We start from the raw sequence: 13,972 nt of genomic DNA, 5'->3' as shown, positions 1-13,972 counted from the left end.
AAAAACTCCATGGGAAAGTTTCGTTTGCCCCAGCGAAATCAATAAAAATGGCGCATTGCAATGAAAACGCTGACGACATTGGCGGCCAAGCAACCACCAAACTAACCCCCAGACCAATATTTAGAGCCATGGGTCGGGCATGACGGCATGTTTCAGATGTTAAGATAATAAGTAAATGAGGCGATGCTCGACTCGTCTCGGCTCACCTGTTCAATGTCAAAGTCCCACTCTGGCGAGGGCGAGCGGCGGTCTGCTACCCCGCCGGGGGGCGGGGTACTCACTGCCGGGGAGCCAGCGTGCGGCTCCTCCGGTATAACGGCGAATCTGCCGCGCTGCAAAATCGGTGAAATGGCGCCATAATTAGCTGCAACAAAGAGAAACAAAGACAACAATAACAATAACAATATCAGCTTTTTTTTGTAGTCCAGCTAATTAGCTAGAGGGAAACGGATTGTTTACTTACATGTGGGTATGAGGCGAAAGCGGCCCAGCGTCGTCTCTGGGGGTCCCGCCGGCTGTGACGATGTGACACGAAAGCGTCCCCGACGAGCGGCGGTCACCTCCTCGTAACCCCCGCCGCCAGCAGCGGCTCCTCCAGCGCCGCTTGGCATGTTGCTATATAAAGCTCACTGCTATACAACTGCTGCAATAGACGGAAGCGAGAGAGAAAGAGAGAGAGGAAGAGCGTTAGGCATAGTTGAGTAGGTGAGTCAGCTGCAAGTAGACTAGCTGCTAAAATCGATAGGTCAACTGGAGTTGACCAGCAGAGAGGGGCAAAGGGTGGGGGAGCCACGCGTCTGGCGCCTTCGAGTATGCAGCAGTTCGGCATCTTGTGCCAAATATTCGTAATCACAGTTGCTGAACAAAGCAAAACCTTTGTGTCATTCAACTGTTCCCGCTGTGCGAGAGGCAACGTAACGAAATGTGAATGCTAGAGCGAGACAGACGAGCACAGACAACTGTCGTGCTGCTGGCAGACAATGCGGCGTATGTGCGATATGAATATACATAGAATTGAACATGCTCTAGATATAGGGTATGACGATTCTGTTGCACAGCAGATAACAAATGTCATTGTTGTGTGTGCATATACATACATACATATGGAAATTTGTTTATGTGTTGGCTGAACTGTATATATGGATATACTTGACTTCAAAATAAACTTGCCTGCTTGATAAAGTATTCAAAACAATTTTTAGAAACTATACGATGTAAAGTTGTGAAAAATAAAATTGCACCACTTGTAAATGTAAAGATTAGAAAGCAATAAATTATTGCAACAAATAACAATTATCACAAAAATATTCAAAAATGATACATTTCAAAAAATTCTCAAAAAAGTCGAAAAAAAATGCAAGTTGTGGTATTTTATTTTTTACAGCTGTGAGTACGATCTATAACAATATATAAATAATACCGTTGAATTAAAGTATGCAAATGCCTATGTTTAGATCATTTATATATGTAAGCCTCTTATCAATAGACACATTACACATAGTGTAGGCGCATAGTCGTATATGTAGGTTTTTCTTATCGCTAGCTTCGTTTCATAAATGCAACTGTAGCATCAAACTGGCGGTTAATTGTATAACTTTCCATTTCTAATTCACAATGCGGGAGTGCATTTGCGTATGCTCGACTACCAGATATCCTAAGCAGCAACCCTACTGAGAATAGGCCATCTGGCTAGAGAACTATTTTGTAGCTACCATATTTATTTAAAACTTAAACATGCTTTCATGTATGTTTCACTAGTCTCCAGTTTAAAAATGTTGCAAGATTTATTATAGGTAAATATATATGATATAGCTGTATATACTTTATCGAGCTTGCCTCAAGCTCTCTGTTGGGTATTTCACAATATTTTTATTTACTTGGAATTCAAATTTCCAATTGATTCGTAAAATTAGTAAAATAAAGACAGGAAATTTCTAATTAAGTATTTTTGTCTTAAGCTGTCACTCATGTTACGAATTTTCATGTGAATTGTTGATCGTATAAAACAGAGTGCCTAATGAATCATAAATTAAATTGAGTTTTATACCAAATAGACACAACAAATAATAAAGAAGAAAGGAAATATATGTATCCACATATAAAAATTTACACACAACTATATACATATACATATGTATATGCTCAATTCAAAAACAAAATTCAAGATGTGACGCAGTAAAAATATGCTGTCTTAATTAAAATAAAACTTGCTTAATTAAAATGTTCGCAAGGTTTCAATTGCTCGGCGTATTTCAAAGAAGAGATATATAGGTAGTGTGTGTGTTTGAGAGAGCGAGAGAGAAAGAGAGAGGGAATGAGTGTGAAAAAGAGGAAAAAAAAAACAGAATGAAAATAAATAAAAGTATTAATAATATTATGAAAAAATCTATTATATAAAAATAAATTACGGGAATAAGCGGAGTAAGTTCGAGTACTAAAGATTAATATATAAAAACCAAAAAAAAAATAATACAGAGAACAACATAAAATCAAAATTTCATCACTTTCATTAATAATCAAATTAGTTAAATTTTATTTGTCTGTTTATCTTCTTTGTTTGGGGCTTTTAATTACCTAATAAAGTAATTGGTTAAACACACTTTTTACACCTTTGCTAATGTTTTGGATATTGGTACATATATATTTTAGGTTTACTAATTTATAATATTTTAAATATAATATTATTTATAAAATATTTACAATTATTATTTAATTAATATTTGAATTTTAAGTTACTGCAAACAACATTTATTTGTGTTTTTTATTTTAATTTTTCATTTGTTTAGTCTTGTTTTAATTTAAACACTCTTTGCTACAATTGCGCGCTTTTGCGTTTTGGTTGCTCTTCCGTTTGCTGTTGTTTTTGTAGTTCGCTTTCGAGACGAATCCGAATTCGTTTCATTTCAATTCGAAACGTTTGCATAACACGCACAACCAAACACAAATGAATTAAACACGACCGTGTAGTATTGTATATACATAAATTATAGTATTTTTATTTATTTATTTTTTGTTACAATTATTGTACTATATTTTATTGATTTTTAACTAAGAAATAGATCGAATTTAGAGGAGAAACACTTTTAATGTTTGCGGCGGCTGCAGCCGAATTGCACTTTTGATTTCGCGTTTTGTTTTATGCAACTGAACAGCAGCCCAGCAAAACAGCACGAAAAAAAAAAAAACAACACAAACACACACTTAAATTGGCATGGCCAAAAACAAACGGCAGTAACAACAACAATCACAGCCGAAAATGCGGCCAAAAAGAATGCAGCACCAAAATAAACCGAAGCCCAAGCGAAACGAAGCGAGTCACAAGCAAAATGCAGTCGACAGTCCGCAACTTCGAGCACTAATTGGCAGACAGAGAGTAAGAGCGGAAGACAGAAAGAGAGCGAGAGAGAGAGAGAGTGTATGCTAGTGCAACTATAATGTGTGTGTGTGTGTGAGTGTGTTGACAAACGCGTGCCACAGTTGGGGTTCATTTACTTGTAGAAATGAAAAAGAAAACAGCAAACACAATGCAAATGCAAAAGCAAATGCAATGACAGCCAAAGCAGGAGAGCGTGAATAGACTGAGAGAGCGAGTGAATAAGAGAGCAGCTGCAAGTTTAATTCATAAAAGTGAAGGCAGCAAATGCAAAATGACAGAAATAACTGTAACTGCAGCACAAACAAAGAGAGCGCTTCTTGCTCAGGCACCCGAAGAGCGCGTGGAATTATTCCACATTGTTGTTGCTGTTCAGTCAAGAGAGTGCGAAATATCTGCAGTGTTGATGTTTTGCTTTCGGGCAGACTCTTTCAGTTACCGTCGGGATATTTGGACTAAAATCAACCGCAAATAGACAAAACATACGAGGCGAACAACAGCTGTTCGAATTGGCGTATACGCAATATTTTTTTTTAAAAAACTTCAAACACGTGAGCCTAATTTGATTATGTGGGCAGTCCATTAAATAGTTGATGAAATAGGTCAAACATAATGATGAAGCGTGCAAATTTCATAAAGAAGATTTTACATATTAATTATAATGTGATTTTTATCCTTTTATTTTTATTTATATACGATTTAAATACTTTTTTTATTTATTAATATTCAGTGAAAACACAGATTTTAAGCCTTCATAATATGAAAAATAATTCAGATTAAATAAATAGGATTTAGAATCAGAAATCAAATGTGGAAATTCAGGTTGTGAGGAAAAATTGTATACACGCATATAAGAGTATGTTATTTCGCACAGCATCAATCCATCAACAATTCAAAAAATTGAAATCTTGAAAGCAATGTTTTTAGCAAATTTTCGTTTCACCAACGAGAATCTTTGAGACCACAAAGACGAATTATTTCGTCAAGTCTTTGGGCTGGCGTCCAAACATGTGACCCGGCCGGTGATGACATCATTGGTGTGGGTGGGTGAGAGGAAGCGAGGCAAAATGTGAGAGGGATGATGATGATGATGCAAGTGGCAGTTGCCGCAGTTCAAGCGAAGTGAAAGAGAATTGCACAGAACTGACTAAACGGCCAGACATTTGGGCATACACAGAGAAAAGCGGTAGCGCTTTTGTATCTACGGTGCAGAATTGGATTTAAAAATAGTTGCAAATCGACATCTTCAATTCATCTTTCTCTCGAAGTTCTCTTTGGATAGGCGAAATATGTTCATTGGTCAAAGATGACAATGAATTGAGCACGTGCACAGGTGTAATGCTTCTCTTTTTAGTGGGAATGCCCCATATATCATCTCAATTCAGGCACTAGAAAAGAATGTAAGCAGTGCCAACTTGTTGAATGCGTCCCACAATTTAATTTCCATCAAGGAACGTAGGAAACTCAGGTTTTAAGAATGCTTCAGATCTCTCTTTCTCTCTCCCTCTCTCTACACAAAGAATTTTTAGCTTAAAGTTTGACACTTATTATTAAAATTTATTGAACATCTTATGCTCCAAAGATTGCTATTATAATAGTCGTTTTGAGAGTTTATCATGTCTATATGTCAATATTAAGATTGGGACAGACGGTCAAAGCAAATGGAACGTTTGCCCATGCTAATTATTGTTATTTTATTTTGTTGCTTTTTGAGCATTTTTTTCACATTTTTTAAAGCTTCTGTTAATTTACTTGTTCATAATTATCAGCGTGAAAAACCATTTAATACTAACACTCAAACAATCGTATATATATGTATATGTATGTGTGTGAATGTCTGCAGAACGCGAGACTTTGTTTTGTATTGGATTTATTATACGTATACGTACTATATTTGTGTATATATTATATATTTTATTGACGCGCGATAAGGTCTGCAACAAAGCGCTGCGATGGCTTATATATTTAATTTTTGCTATCTGTGAGTTCTGTGAACGCGAGCATAAATCAATTTTATAAAAACATTTATATATACATATTTATTTGTATATTATGTATGTATTCTAGATAGTTGATGGGCATTCAAATTAAATATTTTTACATAATGCAATGAGAGACTGAGGCAAATTTCGGCGATTTGCGAGAAATGGCTAGAAAAAGTTTACGTCACGCATAACCAACAGCAACAGCAGCAGCAACAACAACAACAAAAGCAGCTACGACAGCAGCCGGCAAACGTTAACGGTAACAACCACCATTTTGGCATTGCGAGAGAGTGAGAGCGAGCGCGCAAATGTCACTCACGTGTGATTCTTTCAGTGTGTGTGTGTGTGTATATGTGAGGGTGTGTGTGTGTTGTGGGAGGCTCTGTGGCAGTGCTGTGAGGGTGTTTGTCAAATACGTTGGCAGCATGTGCTTTACTGGTAGATCCTGCTAGCTAAAGACTAAAAACTTGTCACAAGTCAAACTAATATATTTAAATAATGATGCGCTGCTTATCGTCGGCTGCCAATCACTTTCGATTCACTTTGCTGCTAAAATTAGGCTCACATATATGCATACTCATGCACACATTTACACAGTATCGCGGCGACCCTTGTCGCACATACACATCAGAAAACAGCTGGCTGCAACAACAATAGCAACGACTCACCTAATAGGAAAATATTATATTCGTTTCACACACAGTTTGTGAAAATTTCTCTGCAGCTTTTTAATTTCAAACACTTCTAAGCACTTTCCTAGCACACTTTAAACACATATTTACTAGCACATATAACACTTGTATTCATTTGCAATTTGCAAACTTTGTTTTCTGAGTAAAATTTGCTCCTAAATCCTTTTTTTTTGGCACTGAAGCACGATTTTGCCTCTGGGGGAACGTAAATTACAGTAGAGCTATAATTCAAAATTAAACACAGGTTAATATGTATTGGACTCGAGCCGCGAGCGTTGACCGTAAACGTGCATAGCTAACGAACATAAACACTTAAAAAATCGGACATCAGCAACGAACGTCATTTGGTCGAAGCCGCCTCGATAGCACGTGGAGGCAAATCGATATTAAAGTATCGATGAATGGATACCAATTGCACGTCACTGTGCAATCGACGCAGTGGCAACGCCTACACAACAGCGCAACAATTTAAATAAAAACAATCGCGATTTATTTAAATTAATTATGAACTATCTTGAGTCTCACGTAAAATATATTTATCTTAAACTGATTTGGAATGCCTTGCTCGTTCTGCCACTTAATACAACAAATTTTACTTTTGTACGTCTTTCAGCACTTGCTTATTTTATACAATAACTACAGGCGATTTGTAATGTACGGCCGAAAATAAAGCTATTATTATTTATAATAAATTCTACGAAGTCAGTTTCTTTTCTTCCTCTTTAAGCTTGCCATCGCCGGGCGGTGGTTTCTTGCTTGTTGCCGTGTTCTGCTTCTTGCCGTACAGCATATCCGTAAACAGAGCAGCGAACACCAAAAGAGCGCCAAACCATTGTCGAGCGATCAAAACGTTGCCAAATAGCACAACGGAGCAGAGGACGGTGAAGAATTTGCGTGTGGTTGTGACCACAGAACAGGCCAGGGGCCCAAAGCCGGCAACCATCAAGAAGATAAATAATTGGCCCAAGGCTCCGCAGAATGCAATCATGAACAAGTGCAACCATACCTCTGAGTGACGCAAACCGAATTGTATGAACTCCACGCCCTCACCTGTCAAGTTATCAAAATGGATTATCAGTGCAATCAGCAGCAGCTCTCTTCACTCTGCTCACCTGTTACTAGCATGGCCACGCCCAGCATGAGGGTGCTCCAGAAATTCATGGACAACATCATCTGTTGTCCCGATGGCGCGCTTGCTGCTCGCATTCGCTCCTGAATTGCTCCCGTTAGTCCGTCCATGGATAGGCTGAGGAAAAGCAGCAGCTCACCCAGGCCTGTTGTCTCTGTGGGCAAATTGGCTATCTGGCTCTCCTTGTACATGAACAGTATGACGCCCAGCACAATGGTCAGCACACAGCCATATCGGGTCCAGCTGTACGATTTACGTCCAATAAGCACGCCCAGAATCATAACCGGAATCGGCTTCGCGGATTTGCCCACCACGGCTGTGGGATAGGGTACCCAGCGCAGTGCCATGTTAGTGGATACCATGGCCAGCAGATAGGTCAGCGAGCAGGCCGCATAGTAGCCGGTGTGTGTGGTGTCTTCTTTCTGGGGCTTTACAGTTAGCATGCCTGAAGAAAAGAAATAATAAGAGACTTTGTGGAAATTTACACTAATTAAGGAGACTTACCTTTGGCAAATAGATAATTGCAGAGACATTGCACCCAGACGAGGGCCAGTGTATATGTGAACCGTTCACCCGTCTTGCCATCTGGTTGCACCTGGTCGCCGTACCGGCCCCGCGTTAGTTTCTCTTGAACAATTCCGTAGAGAAAGTACGTGAAAAAGATGCCAAAGGCGTAAATTGCGAAACGACTCTGTTCTGGTACTTTCATCGCAATGGCAAGACGTCTTAACACTTCTATTTTTCAACTCTGTACTTAAAAATATTTATGAAACACTTGGCATTGTGTTTTCAGTTGTTAAAATCTGACTTGGTACAACTAATTCTAATACGTGGATTTTAGAGATGGCTTAAAAGTCGCAATAAATGTCAACGTGTTATCGATAAGAAACGAGGGCTGATATAACAGGGTTTCTTTGCAAATCAAAACGATATATTTTTAATTGAGCGGGTATGTTTGAAAGCAAATTAATTAACTTAATCCTGGGATAAACAAATTATAGAAATATCCACTTAAGTTTCCACTAGAAAAGATGTCATTAGAAATTGAATTTCGTTTATTTGGTTTAAAAATATGCGTGTAAAATATACTAAACTATATAACGTTGCTCTTTTGTTTGTAATGCACTTAAATTGCTTCATAAATCCATACAAATACTTCAACATATTGAGTTGTTTTTTCTTATGCTTATAAATAAAAAAAAAATATGCATATACATATATATCCAAATATTAGCTGGTAATGGTAATGTTTTGTAAAATTATAAATACAAGTCAAAAATTAAACAACAACAAAAAGGCATTAATCAAAATAAGCAACAGTTGCAGTAAATTGGTGAAGCGACTAGAGCTTAAAGACTAAAGAAAAGCTAAGAAATAATAGACAGAATATATGTATATATATATATATAAATTAATTTGACGGGGATCAACATAATAATGTTTCATTTGCGGACTATGATATTGATAGTTGCATAGGCGGCAGCCAGGTATAAAATAGTATATAGGCTGCGCTCGAGACAACGTTTGACGTGTCCAGCGGCGAAACAACTTGATCATCGAACTTATACCAGCGTCCATAGTGGGCGCTCTTGCAGAATGCCGTATAATGTCCGCCCTCCATGGTGCCGTAGTGATTGGACACGGCATACAATTGGTATGTTTTGGGCGTCACAGCACGTGATTCGGCACGTGCTATATATGGTTTCATGTCCAGATTATCCAGCGGAAATTGTAAATAGTTTTGTTTCTTAATATAGGCGCCCGGGTTGCTGGGGTCCGCATAGAAACTGTTGGGATTACAAATATTATATTTAATTTAAGAATTACTTGAAGAGTTTATATAGTGTCTGGACGCACCGCTTCAAATGTATAACCAGCACCGGTGGCAGCTTGGAAATGTCCAACTTTTTGATGGCATCTCGTTTCGTCTTGCAGTTGGGACAGTTCCAGCCGTGAATTTTCTCGCCACTGAAGTACATGTCCATGCATTGATTCAGATAGCACAAATTTGCATTTGCCGGCAGCTCCAGGCTGAGATTCGAAAAACACTCGTATGTGGCCGACTCCTTGGTGCAGGTCACACACTTGACGGTGCTCTTGATCTGACCATAAAATAAATGCAGTATTAGACTCTCCTGCGACTTGGTAAACTCCATCCACGCTTTCTCTGAGGCACTGATAACCTCTCGTTGGCGCGGCACACGCAACGTTTGCAAATCCGAATGCAGCCAGTCCATGAGTATGGTCAAAAATTCATGGGAATCCTGTTGATCAACGCCGCGAAATATCTTCTGATACTGTCCCACTACGTACTGCAAAAAAATGGAAATATTTTAATTTATGCAAAAGCACAGTTACTCTCGTCCTTACTCGCAAATCGCGACTGGCCACACATTTATATTGTCCGTTCCACAGCTCTTTGATGAGTGCGGCCACCTCCTCGATGACCTGTCCATTGGTTTTGTTACGCCGACATATATAGTTCTTGTATTTGTCCGATACGCAGAACTCCATTAGCTGCGGCGTATTGCTCAGACATTGTAGTATGCTATTCATATAGCAGGTGTTGCCCAGATTCTTGAGGCCCGTTAAGCCGCGGCCCTATATACGGATAAAGCAAAAGATTATGTTAGAGTCCTGTCACTATGCGGTTAGCTGCTTGATTTACGCGTCTTAGCGGAAATATGGAGCTATAAATGTTGTAAGTGGGCGGCCGCTGAATTTTAACACCCGCTACGCAAATCATTTGTGCGCTTTGTTGCAAACACTGAACCAATTGAATGCAAAATACGACAGCGCTGGGTGCGACCAGCTTGCAACGTGACGGCTATTGATTGGTCGAGCGACTATTTATAGCCATCGGTGCAACCACTCACCACATTGTGCCCTATTACAGGTGAGAAATCACGGACTCGTGGCGCTGTCGTCTCCACATTACGGCTCTGTGGTTTCGTTGACCGATCGTAGGCGGGTCGGCTTGCTATGTCTTCGGATACAATCGTCTGCGGCAACTCGTTGAATGCATTGTTCAATGCGTCGCCTGTGGGTGTGAGTGGGCGGGCTGCATTGGTCTCTGCCGGTGGCTTATAATGTTTTTTCGCTGCGCGTGCAATGGACAGCTGGTGCTCGCGCTCGAGGCGATCTCGTTCGTGCTGTTCGTCCAGCTGCTGTCGCTCCTGTATTTTCGATTCAATGCGTTTGGTTGTCTCATCATCATTTTGCAAATACTGCATCGAATTTTGCTCCTTGTAGCGATTCAGTTCATCGCGCAGTCGATTGTTTTCAATTTTCTACAAAAGTTTATACCAATTAGTAACTATAGAATATAGATATACCCTTTAAAAAACACTCACATAGTCCTCAGCCTTGCTTTCCAGCTGCAATATGTTGTAGAGCACCTCCTGTTCCGGATAGCTTAGCACTGCGCCCTCGGCATGCAGTTGCTTTAGCTCGATTATGCTTTGCCACTTCTTGGTCGCCGTATCGAGTAGCATATCGTTGTGATGTGCCCGCTGCAGCAGCACTGTCTGATCGCGTATGATGTCATTGATAGGGTTATCCTGTGGCTCAGCAGGCTGTTGCTGTTGCGGCTGCTGCTGCTGCTGATTTGGTGAGCTCTGCTCATAGGTGCGCACTGCAGCCGGTTTGCTGGCACGATTTATGCTGGGCCTTTGCTTATGGATCACATTGGGCGCATTCATAATATCCTCCTTCATAGTTATGTCATTTATGGATGGATACTCGATGTCATCAATCGTTTCGATGTCATTGTTGTTCTGCTGAGGCGGTTGGACACTCGGATTGGTGCAGTGCGTCGGATACATCATGATGAAAAACTCGTAGCCGCCCTCCAAAATCTGTATGGGCGAGCGATAAGTAACATCGGGATCCCACTGCAAAAAGGAAGGTAAAGTTATAAATATGCTTTTAAAGATATATCTGGACAAAAATTGTTTTTGCTTATTCAGAACAATATACAGTATTAGATAATTAGTTTCTAAAACTTCCTATAAAACTCTATTATATATCATTTCTGGTCTAGTAGCCTTTGCAGGGACAGTTAACGTACGTTTTTCAATATGTCTAACAGTGTGTATATAGCTGCATTGCCCGCGGGCTGGGCATCTTTGGTGTTCCAGTCCATAAGCACAACCGACTCCTTGACAGACCGCGAGGCCCATGCAGCTTTGGCGCTGCTGCTTAGGCGTGCCTGCAGCTTACCCGCCGACATGCTGTAAGGAGAAAAGAAATTTTAAACATTAAAAGCAGATTACGCAATTCTAAAGCAACCGATAGTTACCCCGGCATTATCAGCTCTTCGGGCACATTAAATGCACAATAGTAGGTCAAATGAGAGTTCTCGTAATCGGCGCTGCTGCGACAATCCATGACCAGCACAGAGTTCTGCTGCATGCGCTGGAAGAGTTCTTCACAGCTGATTAAACCCAATTGGGCATATGTCGGAGGGGTCGTGGCCAATGTGTTGGGCTCGCCTATTGGTTCCCCTGGCGGCAACGGCAAGTTCATCGTGTCTGCACCATTCTGACTTGCTGGCGGCATCAGCTGCTCATAGCGTGTGCTCAGAGATTTGCTAATGAGCTCCAGGGTGTCCATGATGCGGCGATTGGATTCCGTGTCGCCCAGCACTTGCCGCACTGTCAGTTTGTGTTGATTGTAATCCGATTTTTCGCGTATGGCCGCCAGCATATTGAAATACTTCACGTAGGTGATGTAGGCCAGCTCTTGGTCCCCATCCCGGCGATACTGCTCAGCGGTCAGGTACAGCTTACGAGCTGTGTTTAGTAAACTGCAATGTGATAAGTTTATTCAAGTTTGTTTGTCTTGTTGATATCAGCGAAAAATATTTGTTGCGCTCATATTCGGGTCTCTGCTGCAGCAACGAGGCGTCAGCGGTGTGGGGCGTTGCATTTGGTGTCGACTTACATTTTCATGCTCTTGTTACGCACGTCTTTTATCTCTGTCCACTTCTCCAGATCTTCTAATTTGTCGGCCATGTGCAGTTTCTTTAGTTGCGCCATTCTTTGTCCTATGTGTGAATGTGTGTGTGTGTGTGCGGGGCAGAATCGAGTGTTTGCTAATAAAGGGCTTTTTATGTCAGTCCCGTGGCCGCAACTTTATGTGGGTGCTGCCGCCTGTGAGGCACAGTTCGTGTGTTTGCCAAACAGTAATGTTAATTAACATAACAGCGACAGAAACATTAACGTTCACTAAGCAAACAACATCTGTTCCTTTAGCAAGATCGAAAATGATTTCAAAGTGCACTTACTACGCTCAATTTAGATCTAATTAAAGCATAGATTTAGAAAATGTAGAACGACGACACACGACGGCTTGCGAAATTTATCGATAGCCAGAAACAGCTGTGCCATTATAATGTGGTGGTCTGTCGATATAGTAGCTCAATTAATCGAGGCGGTCTTATCTGTTAACTCAGCCGTAGCCATTCGCATGTAAGCGTGATATTTGAAAAATAATTTATGTTTTACCACTTTTATTTTATTTTTATTTGACAATTATTGTTTCCATACATTAAATACAAATTTTGTAATCGTTTATTTTGACTTGCATCTAGTTTCTGGTTTGTTCTAGATACATTTTCGTGTATACTCTTTACTTTTCCTCACCAAGTAATTGTGATTCTCATGAAAATTTATGTCGTTTGCCCTTAAAGAAGGGAGTTTCTAGTTCAATTTTAATGTATTCATGTAACTGAACCAAATCCGTATATACTGCGGGGTCCGATGTGTTCATACAGGTAAAACCAGTGGATATGATTCCAACGAGCTTACTCTCAAAAGTTACTGGACTGCCGGCCTCGTAAACGCAGTCCAGTATGCTTTCCGGCTGGTATGCACAAACTGATGTTTCTCCCAACAAATACTGATTATTACCGAGGATACCAAGACAGACATCTCTGCTTATTTTCTGCAAAGGTGTAGATAATGCCATCTCTGACGGTGGACGCACCTGCATTTTGTCATAACCCCAGCCATATGCATACAGAAACTCATCATCCATTGGTGTTTTTGAGGCGATTTGTATAAACTCAGTCAAGAGGCCCGCTAGAGGTACCTTTATTTTTATTATCGCAAGGTCATAGTTCGGCCTTTGGAATTCATAGTCCTCTGGAATAACCATCGTCTCTATCGCGGAAAAATAAAAATGTTTTTTTTCCAAAAACGTAGTTGTCGCAACGTAAGAGCCCGACGATTGGTATCGAAATGGTGTTACGCAACTGGCGGACGACAGCACAATTAACGGTCTAATGTATGCGCCACCACACACAGTTACGGCTGGTCCGGCATTCCGAACTTGCACTAAAAATCCACCTTGATTTTGACCCGTATTGCTCTGCATTCCTTTCCACAGACGGTCCTCAAAATGCGTTCGTTTAGTGATTTTTGATTTGTATTTTTTGCCACAAACTGTTGGCAGCCAAATTAGCAAAAGTAGCAGAAATCGCGGATTCATGCTCACAAATTCTTCATAATGTACTGAACTTGTAGAATATCATCTATATGACTGACTGAAATTGAAGTTTCGTTTCTGGTAATTACGGTTCCCCATCAATTTACCACAATTTAATTTACAAAGTGGAACTTATTTTCTAGTGCTTAAAGTTTGTGCTCTTTATTGAAGATTTTTATACTCATTCGCAAGGTAAATAGAGTATATTGGCTTTGTTTCATTTTCATTATATACTTTTTTCTTTTTTTTCATTTTCGAATGTGTCTCAGCTGGACAGATTACAGTTTTGTTTAATGATTACATA

At 40.1% G+C, this 13,972-nt stretch overlaps 3 protein-coding genes and 1 long non-coding RNA gene across 5 annotated transcripts in view; 1 reads left to right on the top strand and 3 right to left on the bottom strand.

Annotated features, from left to right (window-relative positions):
* Positions 1-6,367, bottom strand: part of SNF4Agamma (SNF4/AMP-activated protein kinase gamma subunit) — a 74,685-nt gene extending 68,318 nt beyond the window's left edge. Inside the window, exons 1-3 of one of the 2 annotated variants that reach the window (XM_089476327.1) lie at positions 6,027-6,367; positions 464-643; positions 207-364 (exon numbers count right to left, since the gene is read on the bottom strand). In XM_089476327.1, the coding sequence (XP_089332453.1) occupies positions 207-364; positions 464-611 (306 nt within the window). In that variant the 5' untranslated portion in view covers positions 612-643; positions 6,027-6,367. Of the gene's footprint in view, positions 1-206; positions 365-463; positions 644-2,574; positions 2,788-6,026 lie in introns of those variants that run through there. The other variant, XM_089476326.1, reaches the window with a different exon arrangement.
* LOC149270387 (uncharacterized) lies at positions 2,776-6,359 on the top strand. Its single transcript, XR_016271614.1, has 2 exons — positions 2,776-3,924; positions 5,441-6,359. It is a non-coding gene; the product is annotated as an uncharacterized LOC149270387 (long non-coding RNA).
* Positions 6,368-6,564: 197 nt separating the features above from the next.
* On the bottom strand, positions 6,565-8,043 carry meigo (Solute carrier family 35 member B1 homolog meigo). Its single transcript, XM_089476351.1, has 3 exons — positions 7,684-8,043; positions 7,163-7,624; positions 6,565-7,100 (listed from the first exon to the last, which is right to left on the bottom strand). The coding sequence occupies exons 1-3, from the start codon at positions 7,886-7,888 to the stop codon at positions 6,745-6,747; spliced, it is 1,023 nt and encodes a 340-aa protein (XP_089332477.1). The 5' UTR covers positions 7,889-8,043; the 3' UTR covers positions 6,565-6,744.
* A 173-nt stretch (positions 8,044-8,216) lies between these two features.
* Positions 8,217-12,563, bottom strand: Usp8 (Ubiquitin specific protease 8). Its single transcript, XM_018018016.2, has 8 exons — positions 12,124-12,563; positions 11,480-11,986; positions 11,249-11,411; positions 10,533-11,072; positions 10,056-10,469; positions 9,550-9,780; positions 9,037-9,491; positions 8,217-8,966 (listed from the first exon to the last, which is right to left on the bottom strand). Exons 1-8 carry the CDS (start codon positions 12,216-12,218, stop codon positions 8,633-8,635), a joined length of 2,739 nt encoding a protein of 912 aa, XP_017873505.2. The 5' UTR covers positions 12,219-12,563; the 3' UTR covers positions 8,217-8,632.
* Between the last annotated feature and the right edge of the window lie 1,409 nt (positions 12,564-13,972).

Source organism: Drosophila arizonae, chromosome 2 (assembly GCF_054131065.1).
Source record: "Drosophila arizonae isolate 15081-1271.41 chromosome 2, UAZ_ARI_1.0, whole genome shotgun sequence".
Lineage (NCBI taxonomy): Eukaryota > Metazoa > Arthropoda > Insecta > Diptera > Drosophilidae > Drosophila > Drosophila arizonae.
The sequence above is the reverse complement of the archived record's forward strand: the minus strand, read 5'-3'. Positions and strand labels throughout refer to the sequence as shown.